We start from the raw sequence: 23,526 nt of genomic DNA, 5'->3' as shown, positions 1-23,526 counted from the left end.
ATAAATAAAAAATATATAAAAATAAAAATAAATAAATTTCATAAAATTGCGAAAAATAAAGTAAAATAAATGACAATGGACAACAATGGACGACTATCTATTAAATTTTGTTATATAAGTTAACTGTTTTTCCATCTTTTCATTTCTGTACCTTTTCAATATCAATTATACTAATATAGAGTACTGCTCCAAATGTTAGATTTTCAAGTGTTGTGTGCAAACTTCAAGTACATTAAAGTGATTAAAATCAATGAAATACATAAATCAAAAACTTTTTGGATCAGTACATTCCCAACAATAACTATAGAAACTGTAGCATAAAAAACACATTATTGCAACAGCATCTCAGACAGTCTAAAGGCAGACCTAAAAAATAAGCTGCGCTAACTGATTTTCAGAACATTTGTATTTCAATCATGTATACTCATATATACATAAAAATACTTGAAATCACAAAGCTTGAATGTGCTTGAAATGCTAGAAGAGAACTTGCTGGCTCACAAACATCAAACACATTGAGCTGCTACTTTTTTCTCTAACTGGTGATAAAGGATTATCCACAAACTATTGAAACTTCAGTGCCTGACTGTCTTCAATGCAGATCCTTAAGACTGGCTCAAAAAAATCATACACTAACACAGACTTGTTTACAGCAAAAATAGCTAAAAACCCTTCAAATAGGTTATTTGCAGTATATTAGGAATTGTTTTTTGCACATTTTTAAGAAAGCTTATTTCAGGGTTTCTGCAGGTTTCAGCAAGTAAAATGTAAGACTTTAAGACATTTTTAAAACTATTATGAATGAAATTTTAGACTCATACAGGTCTAAGTAGTTTTTTTTTTTTTTTGAGTTCCAACTGAAGTCATAATCAAACTAAGGAGAAATTAAATAAAGACGTGGAGTATTCTTGTAGTCGCATTTTTAGAGAGCTGTACAGACATGTAAACACTTTAATCACTCTAATACCACTTTGTATTACTTCGTGGTACATTTTGCAACAGGACACAAACACGGCAGTTGTCAGGCTTTTTACAACAAACAAATGAGAATGGTTGCACCAGAAATCACCTACTACTCAAGTAGGTATTTGTTAAATTTGAATTTAATACACGACCATGTTACATCATTCTTTAGGATAAAAGTTCTATATAGTATAAATGTGAGTAGTATGAATGGAACTAGAATGTGCTGCATCCACCATTCTTCATTATCACGAGACCAACCTGCGTCAGTGGTATCATTCCCATCATTCATGAATTCTCTCAAGTGGCATCATGGAATAGCGTATCGTCCATTGGATGAACACCTCAGAATCTCAGAAGTGGTACTTCTGAGAGTACTTCTCACAAACTGTATTTGCAATAATATGAATTTGAACATACTATACGCATACTGTTTTTAGCAGACTATTTTGTATAAGTATGAGATTTGCGTAAATTAAACTATGTACGGTAACATGGAACACCAAAGGAATATTCAAAAAGTAACTCATGTAAACACCTCAATCATATTATTGTCTTATTCAAATTATGGCAAAAAATTTGATTAATGATGTCCATGTAAACAGAGTCACTGCTTCTTTGCCTTTATTTTGAATGTATAGTCAATACTAGGCATGCAGTTCATATGAGTAGGGTAAAGTAAATCAAGGACATGATGGAAAAAATAATTTTAATTATTTTTAAAGGTTGGCAGAGCAGTTACAAAGTATTGTTCTCTTTATACACAGACTCACAGATCAGATCTCGAGAAGATATAAGAAAAAGATGTTATTAAACACACACACACAAACAAATCTGCTCAACTCTGAAGGGCCAAAATAATATTTTGTTCTCATGTAATTAAACAGAACACACACTCGCTTTCACAGCTTCATTTTTTCCAATAGCTTGCAGTGCAGAGTGTGCTAGATAAAATAATGCAAGGATTAACTTTCTGACATCTCAAACATCAAGTTTTCTCATTGTTCTTTTAACCAACTTAAATCTCCGATACAGGTGAACTACAAAAGAAGAACAGCAGATATGCTGGTGTAATTGATGTTGTTGATAGTTCGGTATGCAGAGAGAGGGTTTTTTATTTTTTTATGAGGCACGGGTGAATTAAAGGAGAGACATATGGGGCCGGTTCATATTTCGCTTCAGTTTTTTCGATTGTAAAAATGAGACTGGGCAAGAGACCCAGCACGCATAACACATTCTTGAAACATCACGGCTAGCTGGGTTTAAAGAACAGAGTCTTAAACGGCTGAAAACAAAACACAACATCCCCAAGCACACAACTATTTGCCTATGAAAACTAACAGTGGTTTTAAGACCCGTTTAGACAGGTCGCCCAACTCAAGAGCTTTAAATGATGACAAAAACTATGTAATCGTTTTACCAAGATGATCGTTTCCGCTAAGTAATGAGGAAAAAATACAATTACATACAGCGCATGAAATGAAAAATAACATCTATATTAGCTAATAGAATTAAAAGTAATCTAATCAGATGGAGAAGTGGTCCATGGAGCACGATGATGAAGTGTGGGGCTATTTGTGGCTGTCGAGGTGTTTCACAGAGGTAGGGAAGGAAGCCAACTGAATTTTTTTTGATGTTGTTTCTGGAACTGAGCAGCTCAGGGTTGGGCATAGTCTACCCAGCTGGAGCTTTTGCACTTGGCCTCTTTATAGGGTAAAACCCTCAAGTTCAAATCAGGATCACTTGTAGGAAAAGAAGATTGGTGTAGACTGTGTGTGTTTGCGTGTGTATATGTGTAAGTGTGTGCCTTGTTAAACTGATGTGTCTTTTATCAAGTTTGTATTTATCAGTGTACATTTCAGTGCTCTCCACAGTTTTGAAATATACTTGCTTTGGTAGCTGGATTGAAACACACCTTTTACTCAGAGCACTTTAATGGTTAACATTATATGACAAACTAATTTGTTTTTACTAAATATTTACTAATATTTTTGTTTATTATGACACAGTTTTACAGTTTTTTATTCAACTGGTTAAAGGTTTTTAAAAATACTTTTTATTTCTATATTTCTTACGTTCATGCTATTTGTATTGTGATGTGACACTGGACAAGGGAGTGCAGATTCAAACGCAGGTTGGTCAGGCCAGCAACAGTGGTCAGTACAGGCAGGCTACAGACAACATAAACAAACAAAGCAACAAAGCAAAGGTCTAACACGGAAGGTCAGCGCAAGGAAAACAAATCGTAATATTTATAAGAGTATAACAAGACTCAGCAAAGTCTGTGTGTCTGTGTGCTGTATAAATAGTCCAACTTATCAGTCTTTGAGCAGCTTGAGCTGTGTGAGTGTGATCGATGGAGACTTAGATCACTGGTAAACCATATGCACCCATCGACAGGTAAGGTCTGCTGCTGACATTTTGTACAGTATTGCCAAGGCATTTTAGATGTATAAAATATGTAATATGCAGTTATGTGCATATTCTTCGCAATAGCATTAATCTGGTAAAGTCACATACATATCTAAATGAACCTTTATTATGCTAATGAGCATCTATAGCCTATTTTTTTCTTTTATTCAGTTTTGTGGAAATAAGTTGTGTCCTGTGATAAGCTCAGATTTCACATAATGTCATTTTAATTGTTATATTTTCTAGTTTAATTTATTTTAATTGTGTTTACATGGTGCAGCACAGTGGTGCAGTGGGTAGCACTATCGCCTCACAGCAAGAAGATTGCTGGTTCGAGTCCGGGGTAGGTCAGGTGGCATTTCTGTGTGGAGTTTGCATGTTCTACCCTTTTTTGTGTTGGTTTCCTCTGGGTGCTCTGGTTTCCCCCACAAGTCCAAAAACATGCGGTATAGGTGAATTGGTTAGGCAAAATTGTCCGTAGTGTATGAGTGTGAATGAGTATCTAAAGATGTTTCTCAGTGATGGGTTGCAGCTGGAAGGGCTGCAACATTAAAACATTAGCTGGATAAGTTAATTGCCGCACTAAGATCGAGTAAAACTAATAGCGAGATGCACCCTTGGTCAGCAACTAAGAGTAAATCATTGGTTATTTTCACTAATGCGGTTTCTGTACTGTAATGAGCCCTGAAACCTGACTGAAACACTTCCAAAACATTGTTTGTCTGCCGAAAGGAGCATAATTGAGTAGAAACAACTTTTTCTGTTATTTTAGACATAAATGGAAGATTTGTAATATAATAGCTAGTTGTTATGTTCAAAACATTGATCAGTAATAGTAATTTTTAGTAGTAATTTTTATTACTACTTATTACTTAATATTACTTATTATTACTGAATTTTTAGTAGTAAAAATTAATAGTAATTTTTATAATTTAATATTTTAATATTTTTAATATTTAATATTATAATTTATTAAGTAATTTATTATCGTTTTAGCAAATAGTGAATGTAGATAGATTTGTAATCGTAATGTAATAAATAAAGCACATTTCGTTCACTTTTGGAACTTGTTGACTATGTTAATATGATTTTACCATCACTGTAATCATCAGAGTCACAGTAGCTTCCCCGGTACATCCGACATCTGGGTGAATTTTCTCAAATACAAACTGCTCAAATACAAGAATAAAACGTCAATTATTTAAATAAGGCAAATGTGCATCCTTTCCGAGTATATAGTAAAGTTTTTCTGACTTATTAAAGAATGAATTATTTCTCTCGCTCTCGCAGCTGTGGCTTATACGTAGGCTTAAAGAAAAAGGTAATACAAAAATGTGCTTTTTAACTGACAACTTTAAAAACCAAAGCAAAATCCCAGAGATTTAGAAACCTAGACTGGATGCATTTTTAAGTGCCAAAGTGCATCTTTGTAGGTCTGCAGAGCATGTGACTATTTGTGGGAGTATTGACAGTTCTCTCGCACACTGACCAAGCAGTAGCTTACGAAAACGGGTAAACGAGAGAAGATTTTCTACTGGTTAATCGATTGCTGATGTTTGGGTAATGGACAGAAACAAATAAGAAAAAGGATGATATACTAGTAAAAAAATAAATGTCACTAAATATACTTAGGCAGCCATTAATGTACACCTGGGCGGCCAGGTTAAGTAAAGTCTATGGATGCATGGAGAAGCATTGCATTTGAATAAAAAAATAAAAATGGTTATTCATTCATTTATTTTAGAGGTCGCCACAGCGGAATGAACCGCCAACTATTTCAGCATACTGTATGTTTTAGGCAGCGGATGCCCCTCTGCAACCCAGTAAAGGAAAATACACTTACACACTCACACACACACACTCACTCACACACACACACACACACACACACACACACACACACACACACACACACACACACACACTGATACCCTAAGGGCTATTTAGCTTATTCAATTCACCTATAGCGCATGTCTTTGGACTATGGGGGAAACCCGAGCATCTAGCGGTGAAACGGGGAAAACATACAAACTCAGAAATGACAACTGGCCCAGACAATACTTGAACCATCAACCTTTTTGCTGTTAGGTGACAATGCTAACCACTGAGCCACTGTGCTGCCTTTAAAAATGGTTAAAACTTTCATAATGTCGGTGTGTGGCAGCTATTAACGCTAGTCTGAATTAATCTTGCACACCGTTCACAAATCAGTTTGTTAAAAAGGGCACAGTATTGTAGGAATGAAATAAACAAGGGTTCTGCTGTGTCTTTGTTTAAAATAATTTTAATTGGTGAAATTGCAAAATCAGAAAATATCGTGCATACATTTCTGGGAAAATGGTCCTCTTCCTCAAATCATTTCTGCTTAATGTTTCTTGCATCACAAAAAACAAAACAAAAAAAAAAACAATATATTATGGTCTAGACTGTAAGCCAGGTTTTTGCTTAAAGAGGTCAAATAGAGGAGCATCCACAGGGGAAACTCAGACAAGCTTGAATTTTAGACCTTTTTCAGTTAAACTGATCTTGAAGTGAAATCTGTCAGCAGCTGCTTTCTGCTATCAGTGTCTGCTCAGTCCAGCACACAGTTAATGCAAGTTCGGCATCCTTTAATCTAATTTTACAGCTCCTATAATCTGAAAATATGAAACATGAAGGCATATGGGCACATATAGTATACTTGGGTTCAAAATTTAAAATGTGTTCAATTATATATACACTTGACAAAACTGAAGTTATATACAATTGTAATTTGTAATATACAATCAATTATAAAAAAAAAGTCTATAATAATAATAATTATAATAATAATAATAATAAAACTTTACAATCTATAATAAATAAATAAATAAATGAATAAATAACAGTCTATATTAATAATAATAACAACAATAATATTTACATTTACAATCCATTAAAAATAAATAATTTATATTATCATATTATTATTATTATTATTATTATTATTATTATTATTATTATCAACAACATATAACTTTACTATTCATTATAAATAAATAAGACAGTCAACAACAACAACAACAATAATAATAATAATAATAATAATAATAATAACAACAACAACAACAACAACAACAACAACAACAACAACAACAACAACAACAACAACCATAATAATAATATAACTTTACAATCCATTATAAATAAATAAGATACATAAGGTTATAATAATAATATAACAATTATTATTATTATTATTATTATCATTATTATTATTATTATTATTATTATTAGTAGTATTTATTCATTTTCTTATCGACTTAGTCCCTTTATTAAACCAGGGAGAATGAACCGCCAACTTATTCAGCATGTTTTTATGCAGCGGATGCTCTTCCTTCCAGCCGCAACCCATCTTTTGGAAACATCCACACACACTCATACACTACGGACAATTTAGCCTACCCAATTCACCTGTGCAGCATGTCTTTGGACTGTGGGGGAAACCGGTGCACCCAGGGGAAACCCATGCGAATATGAGGAGAACATGCAAACTCCACACAGAAACGCCAACTGACCCAGCCGAGGATCGACCCAGCGACCTTCTTGCTGTGAGGTGACAGCACTACCTACTGCGCCACTACGCCGCGTAAAATTATTATTTTTTCTTAATTCTTCTTCTTATTATTATTATAGTACTATCACTACTATTACAACTACTACTTTATAAAAACCACTAGTAGAAATAATAAATTATTAAAAATATAAATATAAATTAATAGACAAATAGACAACATAGAATGATTGTGATAATTTTATATTGTAAATGATTGTAGCAAAAAGACAACAAGAACAAGTGAAAGTGGCAATTAAAAACCCACAATGTTCTGCCATAACTGCTGGAAGCCAAAGAACCTCAAACACTCTTTATTCTGAATAAGGCTTTATAGTGTTCAAGAGAAAATGGCAGTGATGGCCACTTCCCAAGTATGAGATATGTGTTTCCTCATTACCAGCAATGACGAGTTCGGGCTTTACGTCCAGCAAAAAACGAAACTGTTTAAAATAATCTATGAGAGATTGTTTCACTGAAGCAAAAACTAGCTGGTCTCATTTCCTTTCATTATATAACCTCATTACGGCTCAAATGGCTTGTGGACATGCTAAAAGTTCACCACATGTTCACCACATAATGGTTTAAATACCCTGAAACTATTCACTAAGTAAAAAAGTCTAGTCTAAAGTAAATAATTTAATAATATATGTGTATTTGAAATTATTTTCTCAAACAACCCATGCAATCAACACCCACACAATACATCCTCTGATCTGAGGATAGGAGCTCATTTATGTATTTGAAACAATAACTAAGCTTAACGGTCATTACAGAGATTATGTGAAGTCCCAGGGCAAGTGCTGAAACAAAGCAAGCAACCCTCAGTGCTCATTAACTTTCAGAGCCATTGCAACAATAACCTTTATGGCCCCAATAGCACATTAGGAAGGAAAGGGGCTAAAAAGAAGAAAAAAACAGGGACAACTTAGGAGGAAGAGATTGAAAGAAAGTGATTTCCAACAGAAATGCATGCTGGGATTGGGTATTTGGTTGATGAGTAACTTGAAATTGTGTGGATTTTTTATGATACTGAAAATTATTTTTAATTACTAACACAGGTTAGAGGGATGAGAAGCACATGAACCAGACCATGCTGCAACCTGCACCGCCAGTCCACAGGGGCTTAACTATAGTGCATGTAGGATTTAGTGCTTAAAAAAGTTTACTTTAAAGCATGTCAACAAGATTCTTGAACTGAAAATAAATTTTGATCAACATGGAACCTGCTGTAGCTTCCCAACAAAATGGGATTACTTAAGTTAAAAGTGTTCAACTATTTGAAAATAAAGTGAAATCATTTGATGTTAATATTCAAACAGATGCATTGCAAAATCTTATTTATTGAACATTAATAATTAATCTCTGTTCTGATCATCTGAAATTTTAAAATTTCATTAAGCATTTAAATACATCAAACAAATACATCACCAGATACATAATTAAAATTTTAATGTAAATCCTTATCATTTATCATCCATGTTGCGTGGGTTTGAATTGAGATCACAATCTTTTCATGTTTAATTGTGCAGCTTTACACCAAATGTATTAACGCAGGCTAAACAAACAGTGACAGAAAACACCTTTAATTAATAACCTAAGAAACCATTTAGTTAGGTCCCCCCACAATGTTTTCCGTCATCATTTTACAGGGAGGCCAAAATGCTTTCATACACGTGATTTGAATGATGCGGGAGGCATCTCTCTGCAATCGTTAAAAATGTTGGATTATCCTACAAGTTCAAAAAAAGTTATTGATCCGTGGGTCACATGCGTTCTAAACTGTGGGTTGTGATGTGATTCCATACGGAAATGCCAACTGACCCAGCCAGAACTCGAACCAGCAACCTTCTTACAACAGTGCTAACCATTGAGGCACTGTTGAAGCAATCTTCAAGAAGACAGTGCTAACCATTGAGCCACCATGCCGCCCAACTATACTATACTATACTATACTATACTATACTATACTATACTATACTATACTATACTATACTATACTATACTAAAACATCAGTATCCAATAATATTTTTATATAAACCAAAATGTATTTCAGTATACATACAGTATATATATATATATACAACAGTTCTGTCTGGTTCTCGAATCTGACTGATAGCCTTGATTTATTTAAGTGATATCAGCACTCGTACAACCTCTTTACCCTTTGTTTATTACTCCGCCCACATACAACCAGCAAAAAGCAGACACTACAGATCTAAAGTTTAAAAGATGCTTGCTCAGCTGTTTAACTGTCAGCTTATGATTTGAATCCAACGCGGAAGAAAGTAGTTCCTCATACAAAAGGGTTTTTGCGACTCTCCATGTTTGATTGTTTTTATTTACACAATTATGCCATCAAACTGTTGTATAAACGCAATTTCACACTCATAGCAGTGCGATATGGCTGTATATCGGCACTGGTGGGGGCACTAAAGCACTCCGCCCGCGGCCTCGTGCCAACACATGCCTCCCACCAGTGCCGATATACAGCCATATCGCTCTGCTACTCATGTGATATTGCTTATATACATAATTATAATCTGTTATTTTAATACAGATCAGCATACATTTTATTTGTCATAATGTTTACATTTTATTTGAACAAGTTTAAGATTTTCGACTCGTTTAAAACACAAGTGCTTTACTTAATTTTAAAAACATGTCAGCTACATGTACATTAAAGTCAATTCCAACAACAATTACTGAAAGAGTAAGAGTACTACCTGTAGTAGAATAACCTCTTCTTAATCTCATCAACTCTTTTTTTATCTTCAGGTCATTTTCCAAATCTAGTTGTTATTAAGCCTATTATCAAAAAACCACAACTGGAACCCAGCAACCTAGGTAATTATATGCATATTTCAAATCTTCCATTTATGTCTAAAATACTAGAAAATGTTGTTTCTGCCAAATTATGCTAACTATGTTTTTAAAGTGTTTCAGTTAGGTTTCAGGCCTCATCACAGTACAGAAACCATGAAAATAACCAACAATTTACTCTTAGCCGCTGACTAAGGGTGCGTCTCAATACTAGTTTTACTTGATCTCAGTGCTGCATTTGACACCAATGACCACAATATCCTCATAGATTGCTTGATTAATTCTACAGGTGTTCAGGGACAGGCTCTACAATGGTTTAAGTCACACTTAACTGTCTGTTACCAGTTTGTAAATATAAATGGACAGCTTTCACAAATCAGCCCAGTAAAGTATGGGGTGCCTCAAGGACACCCCATTCTTAAATATAACTATGCTTATATAGTAGTTATATAAACCCATGTTTATATAACTACTATTTTCATTTATAACACTTCATTTTTACATCTCGTTTAAATATACTATAAACACCAGCTATGCTAATTGTTTTTTCGTTATTCACTAAGTCCACCTGGGGATACTCATCCCGAGGGTCCCAGAGTTTATGCAGCGCCATTGATTTGATCCAAGACCTGTGAAGACATGATGTCAAAGTATCCATAACTCTTGACCAGGCCGTATCCTGAGCCGATGCTGTGGTGGTCATGGAGAAGTGGAGTGCATGAGACTGATTCCTGTAAGACCACAGTGAGAGACAAGTCCCTGCATTAATCCTGTGGGCCAGCCTAATCACCCGCCAGTGACCTACTAACACCTTCAGTTCTCCACAATAGACATCCAACGTTCTCCAGCCTCCGGCGCCTAGGAAGTTTGGCCAGAGGAAAAATGGTTGTGCTCAAAAGAGCCTGGTTTCTCTCAAGGCTTTTTTTTTTCCTTCACTTCGTATGTTGGTGAAGTCTTTTTTCCTCACCATTGGCTTGCTTGGATTGGGACTTGTGGAGCTGCGCATAAATGTATTTGCTCTTCAGTGTTTGAACCTTTAGCAATGAAATTTAAACCACACTGAACTAAACTAAACTGAACTTTATCTCTGAAATCTGGACTTTATTAGAACCTCTATGTCAAGCGGCTTTGACAATCTACATTGTAAAAGCAATATATAAATAAACTTGAATTGAATTCAATGTCCTGTCTGGAATCCTTCATAAATTGTATTCACAATTCATAACTCTGGTTTTACTATACCTTTTAATCAAACAAATGCAGCTTTTGTAAGAATAAGAGACTTACAGGAGAATTTCATTATTTTAAAACCCCACAACATTTGAACCCCAGATTATTTTGGAGAATCCTATTTAGATAGTAGTATGGCTATGATAATCATTATGAGTCAAATCCTAAAAGGTAACTATGGAGGCAAACATCCCTTTCTGGCTTAAACAGTTGACAGATATATAACCCGAAATGGAAAGCAAACAGAAACAACGCCAAGAAATAAAAGAAACCGAATGGGCCCGAGGAGCTTCTGAACAACCTGGGCTAAAGGTAGAATGTGAAAACTGATGGAAAAGAGAGATGGAGACATGCCTGCGGATTTATTTTTAACCTCTAAAATAAAAGCATACACTTCGGCTCTGTAAATACCTGCCATGTGCTCAGGTTTAGTATGGTTTTGGTGTGTAAGATCAAGTGATCAACATGTCTCCTCTCCAAGAAACAGAGTCTGGAAGGAGGCCACAGAGAAAACTGCTCAGATCATTGTAGCACAGCCTCTTCTGCCTGTTTTTCTCAGTCATTCACACATTCCCTGCTTTGGCCACACTGTGAATCTCCACTTGATCTTAACTTCATCCAGCTATGTGTGATTTTTCCATCTGTTCCACACAATGGAATACCAAAACTGGACAAGACGACATCAAATACCGTTTTGAAGCCCACTAGCAACATTTCAAACGTAGAAACGATAAACAAAGCTGGAACTGTTGCAACCGAGAGCCACTTCTTCATTCCAAAGTGGGTTGAGGAAAAAAAAAAAAGTGATGCAGGATTGTCAGTGATTGGGGGAGAGGAACTCAGTCAAGAATGAAAGGAAAAGGGCAAAAGAAGCTTCAGGAATGTGAAATAGGAACAGATGCAATTAGCCAGACTGGAAGTTTTATGAGGATCAAAAAACCCAAGTGACCTTGTGCATCCAAATTCTTGCTCTATCTCAGACTCCAATTCTCCAGATGGACCGCTCTGTAAAGACGGCGCTCACTGCCAGATTTCCCCGGGAGTTTACAGGGAACAAAACGCGAGGAGAGACAAAAGAAGCCCTGAGGGGGCCATCCATATGTGTGTGTTAGCTTCCTCCAGGCTACGACAAACACCACAGACAACGTCTCCAAGTATTAAGACAAGCAAAACAGAGTAAAAGATTCCTTTTTTTACATGCCCATCAAACGCACACCCTCAATTATGCATTAGCATTTAAAAGTAATGCCCTTCTGTAAAAAAAAAAAAATGCTGTGTTCCACACAATCATTTTAAGTTGGAACAACATGATAAAATTAAGTTCAAGTCAAGTCGATTTGAGATTTTTTGTCATTCTATTACATGTGTGGACATGGCTGGCCGATAAAAACAGTATTGGTATTTATTTACCATACAACATTGTCAATAACGATAAACAAAAGTTCGGTATGAGGTTTCGGCACAATAGTTTTATTAAAATGTGGCTGCTGAGCATGCACCTTGAAAGGAATGCCAGTAAGCTTATGGTGTAAGTTTGTCATTTCCAGTAAGTGGAAAAGGGCAGACCCTCTTTTAAATGTTTTCTTTTTCTGAGGTAGAGAAAGTGGCTCAAAGCTTCAAATACTTCAGAAACCAAAGTAAAATAACTAAAGCTCTATGTACTTTATTTTTAGAATATTTATTGTTATAATGTTTTGTTTTTCCTTTGATGTAAGTGTTTTGTACTGCTTCTTGCTCCTTGTTGCAGTTGTAACATTTTTAATTTATTTGATTTATTTTAATAGTAAACATGCTTTGCGATGTTGATTGTTCCCTGTTTTGTGATGTAAACTTTTTGCAACAATAAAAAAAAAAAAAAGTTTGTCATTTCTAATGGAGGCGTGCGACTTGACCCGACTTGACTCGACATGGTGTGCAAGAGGTGGACACGTGACGTGTGTGCATTTTCAGGCGCACCTTAAAAAACATCAATGCAGCAATGGTTTGTCCATTTGTTATCCACTGAGAAAACAGTTAATGGTCGCCTAGTTACAAGACACCAGGGGAGCGCTTGTCACTTTAGGTAATATTAACAACACATGTGAAAATGAGTACTGTAAAGCAGCAAGGAAATTTAAAATAAATAAAAAAATGTAAGGATGTCACCAGAGTGGCTTTTTGGTTTCTTTTCTTGTGCATCCCAGCCACTAGCTCCCCATCTGAAAGATTTTCTAGCATGGGGGCAATGTAGTCATTGAACTTCAGAATTTGTAATGTTGCAATCTGTATTTGATTAATGAAGGTTAGTTCCTTAACTCGAAAGCTCATATTTATCATAATTTTTTTGTTAACAGAGTATTGTTTATCATTATTATGACACCTTACAGATTTGATCTACCTTTACCATTGCACACACTTTTTAACATTTTATTTATCAAGTTTAAGAGTCTCTTTAACACTTATGTTTATTTTGTAATAAAGAGATAAAAAATGTGTTTCAATATTTTTGTTGTTGACTACTAAAACAATTTGCCTAAGTAATGTTGGTAAATTAAAATAAAGTGGTGATAATTAATAATAAAGTAATAAAAAAACATATTTTTAATTATTGTTGAAAATATTCAATAATTATTGATACTGAACTATATGAAACCTGATATCATGATCTTTTTTTTTTTTTTTTTTTTTTTTTTGCAATTTTGCCTAGCCCTAGTGGACATACAGAGGATTGGAAATGGTGAACAATCGCAGGACAACAGTGCTAAATAATTAATCATAAATTCAAACACAACACTGGACATAAGAGCTATTTCAAAAACTTACTCAACTTAAAATTAAGGCAACAAACTTCAGGACATTTTTTAGTTTATTCAACTTAAATCAAGTGAAGTGCAGTAATTGGGTTCAAAGCTGAGTCAACTCAAAAATGTCCTGAAGTTTGTTGCCTTCAAATTTTAAGTTAAGTCAACTTTGTTTTGGTTTTATTTTTAGTGTATGCATAGCTAACATATACTATAAGTTACTTAACTATACACATAAGATGTTGTGCAGGATATTGCACAAGAGAGATATTAAAAGTTGAAGCAAGCAGCGCAACATGATTGTAGTACATTTATAGTAAACATTGTTTTCCTTTAGTTAACTTATTAGTTTTTATTCCTTAAATTAGTTAAAATATTAGTCTTAATTCCTTAAATGTAAAAGTTTTTTTTTTAAGTTGAAGCAAGCATCACAACATGTATATTTATAGTAAACATTGTTTTCCTTAACTTTAGTTTTTACAAATTTAAGTAGAATGAACATAAAATAATTAAGTTGCCCCCCCCCCCCTCCAAAAACTCAAGAATTGTGTTGCATTAGCTCATTTTAAGTACATCATTTGAACAAACAGCAAACATCTGTTTTAGTGGTTGTCAGCTGCTATTGAAGGGTTAGTTCACCCTAAAAAAATAATTACCTCAAAAGAACACAAAAGAACATATTTTGAAGAATGCTGGTTGCTAGAACTTTCATGGAAGGAAAACAAATGACTATGGAAATCAATGTGTCCCAGAATCTAGCATTTGTTAAAGTGTCTTCTTTCATGTTCAACGGAAGAAAGAAACAGGTTTTGAACAAGTGAAGTGTGAGTAAATATTATATTTACATTTTGCTGGAAAAGATAACCTACAGTATATATTAAGAGATAAATATAAGATCGTTGAGGGAGTTTGGATACCTTTCAAATTATTCCTAAAATGTGGTGGAGTTGGAAATGAGTTCATTGAAGAATAATAAGAAAAGTCATAAATATTAATGTGAAATACTTCACATAAGATGTTGTTGTTGTTGTTGTTTTTTACTTCTGTACATTCTGAGTGTAAAGTTAAAATGCAATAAAGATGGCACAATATATTATTTTCACTGTGCAATCTGCATGATTTCTTGATTTAATCTTCAGTCTACTTTCTATCAGTCTATCTTCAGTCTAATTGTGTCATTGCACACCTGTGTACAGTGCAATGCTTTTATAACCAGGCTATTACCCAACTTACACTGTAAAAAAAAAATAATTCTTGCTGCCTTAAATTTATTAGTTGAATCAAATACAGTTTTCCAGTCATCGCAACTTAAATCAATCAAACTGACTAAAAATATTAAGTTAAACTCGTATAACTTAGAAAACTTTGAAAAAAATATATAAAAAAGCAAAATTATATATATATATATATATATATATATATATATATATATATATATATATATATATATATATATATATATATATATATATATATATTTCGTGTCTTAACCTTTTGTCATTACATTTTTTATAATGCATACTTTACAATGACAAGCTGACAATGAGAAAGGCAAGGATGGTTCATGTGGATGAGTCGGCGATGTAAACATGACTGAAACACAGTGAGTAATAAGATGCTTTTGGGTTGACCAGACCACAAATAGACAAGGGAGACACATTCCTGTTCAAACCTGCCGTTTAAACATCCAGTTGACCACTTTTCCAGTGATTAGGGTCTGTGTGTGGGCGTATATAAATGATACAGGCTTTCTCTGATTTCTCAATCTAATAGAGCAAAATGATTTTGCACAATTTTTATACAGTAAAAAAAGTAACTTTAATAATTATGCATTTGTTGTCAACAATTTACCAGTTAATGCTAAATCAATTAATTAAATTTTATGAATACTCTAAACAATAAGATTTATTTTTAGTTCCAATGAGTTCCTAATGTATCATTTATAAATTTATTAATTTTCTTTTCGGCATTAATCCCGTTATTAGTCCCGTTATTAATCGGGGGTCACCACAGCTGAATGAACCGCCAACTTATCCACCATATGTTTTACGCAGTGGATGCCTTTTTAACTGCAACCCATCACTGGGAAAATACTTTAAACATGAGTAAAAAAGTGCAGTCAGTACTTCTACCATAGTAGTTTTAAAAATAAGTATCTGCACTTATGCTTGAGTGAAGAAAATGTGTACTTTGCAACCTCTGCACAATTTACACACAAATGCAAACAAGGGTAACAGAAAACAAGTAAAAACTTTCATCTTTACTCTTATAGTACCAAACCTACACTGAACAATGTGGGTTTATGGTACATCAAGACTGGCAATAATGTTTTACTTTTTGGCTTTTAAAACAAACCTACAGTTTCAGATGCCTGTAAATGTTTAAATCCTGGCTAGCATAGTTCAACAAAAGATCCCATAATGTTTAAGAATTAGGTCAGTAGGGGGATGATAGGTGGTCTTGTGGATGTTTAAATACATTCAAGCACATGAGCCACTATAATGAAAGAAATATGGTCAAACGCGTTTTTGGCTACCAATGAGAGTGGTCAAAACTGAGGCTCCACATACTACCCATGTATTTAAAATTGCTTACACGTGATTGGGTAAAAGCACTTAAAGTGTCAAAAATAGTGCAGAAAAATCTGCTAAAGCATTCAAATAATGTAAATGTGAATTGCTGATTGTTACTTTTCCTGTTTTATCTTTTATGTGGGCAAAAATATTTAAATTTGATTTCAAACTACCCTGTTTTTTCTTCTCTACCACTCAGATATTTCTGAAAGAACCAGCACCAAAGCCTACTGTTGCTATAGTAACAAACACAACTTGCACACTCATCACTGCATGCTCTCATTTTACTGCTGTAGTGTTATGGCTATTTCAGCATGCAGCTTGGTTTGTAGATTAAATACAACAGAATAAAGTTAGAGTAATCTGTTTAAACTGAACTCTCCTCATGCATTTTTAATGGTTTTTATCATGCGAGTCCTCTGCAACAAATGCATGAGATTGAATTATCTTTGTATTTAAAAAAATATTACTGCAGATGTGTGTGTGGTCTGTGACTCATTTCAAGGGCAGCCAAAACTAGAAATTATAATCAAACCAAGATCTAGAAATATCTTCATATCAATAAAGTGCACTGGTAATTTCAGCAACCTTTAAATGTTGTGGCCACAATGCAGTAAGTTGACATGTTCCTCAAATCTTTTGTTATTAATAATCTATATTTAAATAGCTGTATATAATATAATTAAATAGCTGTTTATAATATTTAATTTAATTTTAGAAATAAAGTTGATTCCAAAAATCACTTCAATTTCTCTGAAACAATAAATGCTAGCATCAGAATTCTGTCTACATTTCTTGTTGACATTTTTTTTTTCAAATTCCACCAAGGCTGTTTCCATGACCTTTTTAAGATGTTGACAGTCATATATGTGTTCCACGTTGCTAAAAACACTAAAGACACAAATATTTAGCTAACAAGTGAAAAATGGTTGTTTTTGCTTTCTTCCAGGTTCGTTGATTGACTGTCCTGTCTCTACAGATTTGGTAAGTGTGTGATCAATGTTCTTTGTTTCTGTTTATTGAGACGGCAAAGTTAGTTAGTATCATAAGCAGTAATCTTTTAGTTTTTAAAGACATAACTTAGTCAAAATGATTTAGTTACTAAGTTCACAGTATCACTACAATATTATGGACTGAAAATCCTCCACTTCCACACAGCTCGCAGATCCGCTGCATTCCCAATCACTGTCTACCTTCCCTGCATCTGTGTTTTGCCGCTGCAGTGCATGTAATGAAACTCCCCTTTTCATACAAACCCTTCCCTCTTTCACCACTAGACACTCACACCTAAACAAAGCTGGACTCACCCACTTTCCTGACTTTTTTCAAACTAGAGGTGTGAAGATTCCCTGCTAAGACAGGGGGGTTCATAGCATTTTAAAACTTAAAAAAAAAATGAATTAGGATACACATGAGAAAAAATAAATAAATAATCATCCTGAGCTCTGTAAATTCATCTAATAAACTGCATTCACTTTTGGAAAGAGGGTTGCTTGAGATCACAAAGCTAAGGATCGAAATCCTTACCACTGCCCACATTTTCATCCCTGGTTGCCAGCAGACATTCCCATTTTCTTCATATTTTCTGAATAACTCTCAAATTAACATAATATATCATACTAATCACAGTGAGTGATGATGAATGTTGTTTTCTTGTCTGAGAATCAACCATTTTCAGAGAGAAAATATAAAACTCAATATCTCACTCCAAGGAATTCATCATCCTTCAAAGTTGCAATGTCTCATAAAATACTGATAATTTTCCTAGTTCTTCATGTCAAAGCTCTGAGTTACGACTTCAATCAAGAGCAAAGTGGGCATGAACTGTGCTGTGTGCTCTGCTCTGTGAGGCAACTTTTCAGATGTAAAAATCTTTGAAAAATACTAATATATGTGCCAGTTGCCTTCTCTTTTCATTTCAGCCTTAGACTCATGCTCATTTTCTAGTATAGGAAATTACTTGTAGTACAGTGGTAAACAACCTAAACATGCTGCTAAACAAGGAAAGTCTTGTATTCCATTGCACTGAGCACACAAAATGCCAGTAGGGTGTGTGTTTTTTGCATAGAAAGACATTAATTGCCATTAGTTATGAAACATTCAACCTTTCGAAAAACACCTGAGACAAACATGCAATTTTATCTTATAAATGAGAATTTCCAGAAATCAAATCAGCAGAATGAGCATAGAGACGTGCACTGACCTGTTCATGGTACTCAATGCCCATGCTGAGTGTGTTAATAAGAATGGCGATCATTATTCCTTGTCCAAAATACTTGCTGTCCACAATCTTGCGGAAAGTGCCACAGACCAGTCTCCAGAAATCGATCACCTTTGTTGCCCGAGCTCCTAATGCAAACTTTTTCTTCTTCTTGGGTCCTCTGCTGTCCCGATAATGGGCAACTTGTGTCTCATAGACACCCTCACTGTCAGAGTCTGCCGTCTCATTACCATCTATTCCCTCAGAGTCATTGGCCATTGATTTGGCACAATATGGACAGGTTTCAGGGTCATAGGTCAGAGCTGTGTCTATGTTTGTGCTACTGCAGTTCATGAGGGCATCCTTTGAGATGACCTTGCCTGAAAGTTATAAGAAACAAAAAAATCAGAAAAATTTTGCATGGTCAAATGTCTTTTATATGAAATAATTCAGGGTTGCATTATTTTCACTCTTGTATTGTTCTTTTGAATCTTGGAAAAAATGTTTTTGGAAATTTCATTTTGAATTTCTACAACTGCAAATGGAACAATTAAAAAAATGAATAAATAACACTTGTTTAATTTAAACAACAACAACCACCTATAATCAAGGCTGCATCCGAAATTGCCTACTATCAAAGACTATAGATCACACAAAACAGGTCACTTGTATAGTTTTAAATGGGGAAAATTGTAACGGTCAATATGGCAAATGAGGCCCCGCCTACTAGTACAGGAGCCAATCAGCAATCGATACACACTAACGATTCTCTGAGGTACAAGTTCAACCTAAAAGTATCCTGATTTTATTTCATTCGAACGTTTAGAAACAAAACTTATGAGACGGTTGTTGTTTAAGTCTATTGGTGATTCCAAATGTAATGTAACCGCAAGCTTAACAAACAGTTTTAGAGAATTTGATGTTTCCCCATTCAGACCAATGACTGTAAAAAATATGGACGACGCGACAGCCCTTTTTCCCATTGAACGCCTTGAGGGCAAAACGCCTGCTTGACGGGCACAAACTGTCGCAAAAGACTGCTGAAATTGGAGCCTTGACATGCGCAGAAGGACTGTCTGATGGCGCCAGAGGAGGAGCCGCGAAAATGAGCGGAGTCGAGCTTCCAACCAAACGCTTTATGTAAAATCAACCATGCCCCCCGAACTTCTCAGCATGCGTTTGCTGTCATATCAGCACAAATGGATGTAATAACGTTAACAAATATGAGGGTTTTATATATTCAATCGCGCCAGCTCCGGACTGTAGCGCATAACCTACTAGCGGCGTCGCGGGCTGATTTCGCCTCGCATGCGGCAGCGCCGGCTCGCTCGGCCGCAGCATCTGGCTCGATTGACTCGGGCTTGAATCGGGTAGTGAGTCCAGGCATCCGGAGTAGGTCCAGCAGAGGTAGTCAGTCTGAGCTCTAAGGGATAAGTCTCCGGCAGGCGAGAATCTAGCCGGAACTGTCTTGCTATCTGGGTGGTTAGGCGTGTATCAGCAAACTAATAAAGCCCGAAAAAAGCCCTGAACTTAGCGAATAAACAGTGTTTCACCAGGATCATGTATGTCAGAAACTGTAGTTTACTGCTGAACTCATTTTGTCATGGTAAAAAAAACACAGAAATCGAATAATAACACTTCAGTCTCCTGCCGAAGCTCAGACGCGCTGCTTTGAGAAACTGTCAATTACAGCTGTCAATCACGATGACACGCCCAGCATTAAATTACTGCTAAAAACAAACTGTTTACAAAAATGAAGATCTGCACCTATTTCAGCACAATAACCAGTGCCTTAATCCACCAGAACCATCTTTCGGGACATTTTATTGCAAGTGTAATAATTTTTTTTATTTGGGCTCAAGTCTCCTTCATTAACACGGAGGAGGCGGGCTTTATGACTTGTACTGCAGCCAGCCCCCAGGGGGCGATCTAACGGCCGAGACCTTCACTCAAACGCAGGCTTGCGGCACACTTGATTCAGACAGAATGCCCGAGTATACTGCCCGAGAGGCGTTTCAAAGATGGCCGCCAAATGAAATGACTTGCCTTAAAGGGGCTTTGCTACTACTCAAGTATGTAAAACATTTGAATTTAAATTTAATACACAACCATTGATAAAGTATGTTCTATATCACAGAACATCAGCGCTGTTCCTAGAGATCTACTTTCCTGCAGATTTCAGTTGCAACCCTGACCAAACACACCTGTCTCTAATTATCAAGTGCTACTTCATGTCCTAATTAATTGGTTCAGGTGTCTCTGATCAGAGTTGGAGCTGAATTCTGCATGGAGGTAGCTCTCCAGGAACAGGTTTGTTGACCCCTGTTCTTTATAAGCTGGATTGTGCGCATGTGCACATTGTGCACATTGTGCGCTGGACGTTTTTTTTAAAACTACTCCAGATTAAATGTCTAAATTAGGTTTTATTTTACTTCAATATCTAAACACATGTTAAAAAAACAGGAAGAGTATGACATGTCTTACTAAAAAGTGATTTCTTAAACAGTTTACAATTATATGTGCACATGTATGAATCAAAGGAATTATATTTCCAGCTTTTATAAACCTTGTTTTGCCTTCAGATCATCTAATATAAGTTTTAAATTCACTTTAAGAAAGAGACATTGGCACTTATTAACGAGAGCTGTTACGGTTGTTAGGTGATGAGACCTGTCCTCTGTAGGCTTGATCGTCTCATTTCAAAACACTTAGTTTGGCCTTTGAGAACTTTGAAAGACCTACCTTTGAAGTCTGCATCCTTCGGAGGATGCAGCCTCTGAAATGGCACGCAGCTATAGTATGAATGTGAGTAGCATAAATGGAGTTTTCAACATCCACTATTTGTCATTGTCACATGACCTACCCAGGTCAGTTGCATCGCTTCACTCCCAATAATGAATTCTCTTATGTGGCATTATGGGATAGCCTATTGTAAATTTGATGTGTATTTCAGAATTTCGCAAGAAGTAGTAGGTCATCTGGGTACTTCTCGCACACTGTTTTTTCAATACTTTGAATTCAGACATACTAATCTGCTCGCATATTGTTTTTAGTGTACTATATTATATGAAAGTAAGTGATATCGGATGCAGCCCAATATTGTAGACTTTAATACTGGATTTAAAAATAAAAATAAATTGGTTAAAACTATTATATTTGGTTAAAACTAACTACATTCACTCCTTTGGATTTATACAGTTCTAGCTACCTCTGATTTGTTTTTGAGATCTTCAGTGCAAAAGATGATGTGGGCATCAATGATTCTAAATAAAGTCTTAATTCACACAACATATTTTTTTTATTATTATTCAAAAAAAAGTTGTAAATTATTGTAAGTTGTGAAGGTGTAAATTACAAAATAATGCATATAACATAAAAAAATATAAAAAATGTAGCTGTTTATCACCAAACTTGTAAATTTGCTGCAAATAATGTTTTATACTTCATAAAAAATATTTATATATATTATAATTTTATATTTATAAAATTTATATATATTATTCCTCTATCCTAATAAGTAGTACATAACTCTTACAACTTTTCATTAAAAAATAGTGCATTTACCAGGAGGACCTTGAGTCTCCACCAGGCACTGTGAGGTGTTGATGGGATTTGGTGGTATGTTCAGGCTGGTAAGGACACTAGCAGGATCCAGGATTCTCTGTCTGAGCTGCTCTAAGGCCAGAGATGACTGTAAAGTGGGGTAGTTCTTATGTACTGGAGCTGCAAAGGGCACTGAGTTCCTCTTATACGCATGAAGAACTGTGGGAGACGGTGAAGGGCCACAGCGAAGTGGCTCAAGGTGACCCGAGACCTGATAAACACTATGTACCGATTCGGCACTACTGTGGCCAAAAGACCCACTAAAGGCGTCCTGCTGAGGGACAATAACAGGTAGCATTAGATTGACATTGCCACTTTTGTTGACAATGCCACTCTGCGAAGGATTGTCCACCTCTCGTCCCCCGTCAGATCGGACACTCCCATTGCCCAAATGATAGTGATGGTGGAGGTGGTGGTGGTGATGGTGCATGATGTGACGAATAGATCCCTGACGCTGCTTTTGCCGACGTCTTTTAGTGGGTGGTGCTTCCAGAGGTGGAGAAGCACAGATCCTCAGGCCTGCACGGCGACCCGCAGCCCGGATGAGGTGAGCGATTTGTCTGGTGCCTTTGCGGATGACGTGGACCAGGTATTTGAGCAGCTCATCATAGCAGCTTCCAGGCTCGGAGTAGCTGTTGAGAGTGCTGGCGTTGGACCTAAAGCGAACTCGCTGCTCCTTCATCAGCTGACTCTCTCGTTGCTTGGTCTCGGAGAACTGTGTCGCTATGACAACTAGACAAAGGTTGATCATGAAGAACGAGCCCACCTGAAAAACAGCAAAGGGAGTTGAGCAGATCATGAACGTAGAGAGAGCTTCGCTGCTCATTAACAACGCTGGTACTGGAACAACAAGAAAAGATGGCAGGATAAAAATAGAAAGCAGAAAATCAATGGTTGTTGCATGTTCTAACAGGACAATTTGAAATAACAGATTGGAGGTTTAATCAATGCCATCTCTAAAGAAAGGTATCCCAAAAATGAAAGATCCATTTCATTTACTTTCCATTATGTAATTCCAAACGTGTTTCATTTACTTTCTTCCTATTAACACAAAAGTCTTTTTGAGAACTGTGATTTTGCTTCCAATATTGGCAACCAGGGCTTGCCATTAACTTATTTGATCACCAGCCAATGTGGCTAGTAGTTTACAGACATTACTAGCCACTCGCCATTTTCATAGCCACAATTGTGTTGTTGGGAAAATGTATTTTATTTCCATAAATTTGACTTTGGCATGCTAAAAATGATTTATTTAACTTTTTGTTTATTTCACTTGACTTTTAAGAGTTCAACACTAAAGCCGCCCTTCCACTGCACATGACAAATGACAAGCGACAGACCGAAAGTCATTTATTTCCAATGGAGAGTAG

The 23,526-nt window shown here is 35.6% G+C and overlaps 1 protein-coding gene across 3 annotated transcripts in view; it reads right to left on the bottom strand.

The window, feature by feature from the left end:
- cacna1g (calcium voltage-gated channel subunit alpha1 G) overlaps positions 1 to 23,526 on the bottom strand; it is a 362,705-nt gene that overhangs the window by 141,038 nt on the left and 198,141 nt on the right. For all 3 annotated transcript variants that reach the window (XR_015504196.1, XR_015504197.1, XM_087276432.1), the window contains exons 9-10: positions 22,118 to 22,922; positions 18,557 to 18,933 (exon numbers count right to left, since the gene is read on the bottom strand). Coding sequence is in view for 1 of the 3 variants with exons in the window: in XM_087276432.1 (XP_087132558.1) it covers positions 18,557 to 18,933; positions 22,118 to 22,922 (1,182 nt within the window). In the remaining 2 variants the exon portion in view is untranslated. The remainder of the gene's footprint in view (positions 1 to 18,556; positions 18,934 to 22,117; positions 22,923 to 23,526) is intronic.

This window comes from Danio rerio, chromosome 12 (genome assembly GCF_052040795.2).
Source record: "Danio rerio strain M-AB ecotype USA chromosome 12, GRCz13ab, whole genome shotgun sequence".
NCBI lineage: Eukaryota > Metazoa > Chordata > Actinopteri > Cypriniformes > Danionidae > Danio > Danio rerio.
Note: the sequence above shows the minus strand (reverse complement) of the source record. Positions and strands in the feature narration are given on the sequence as shown.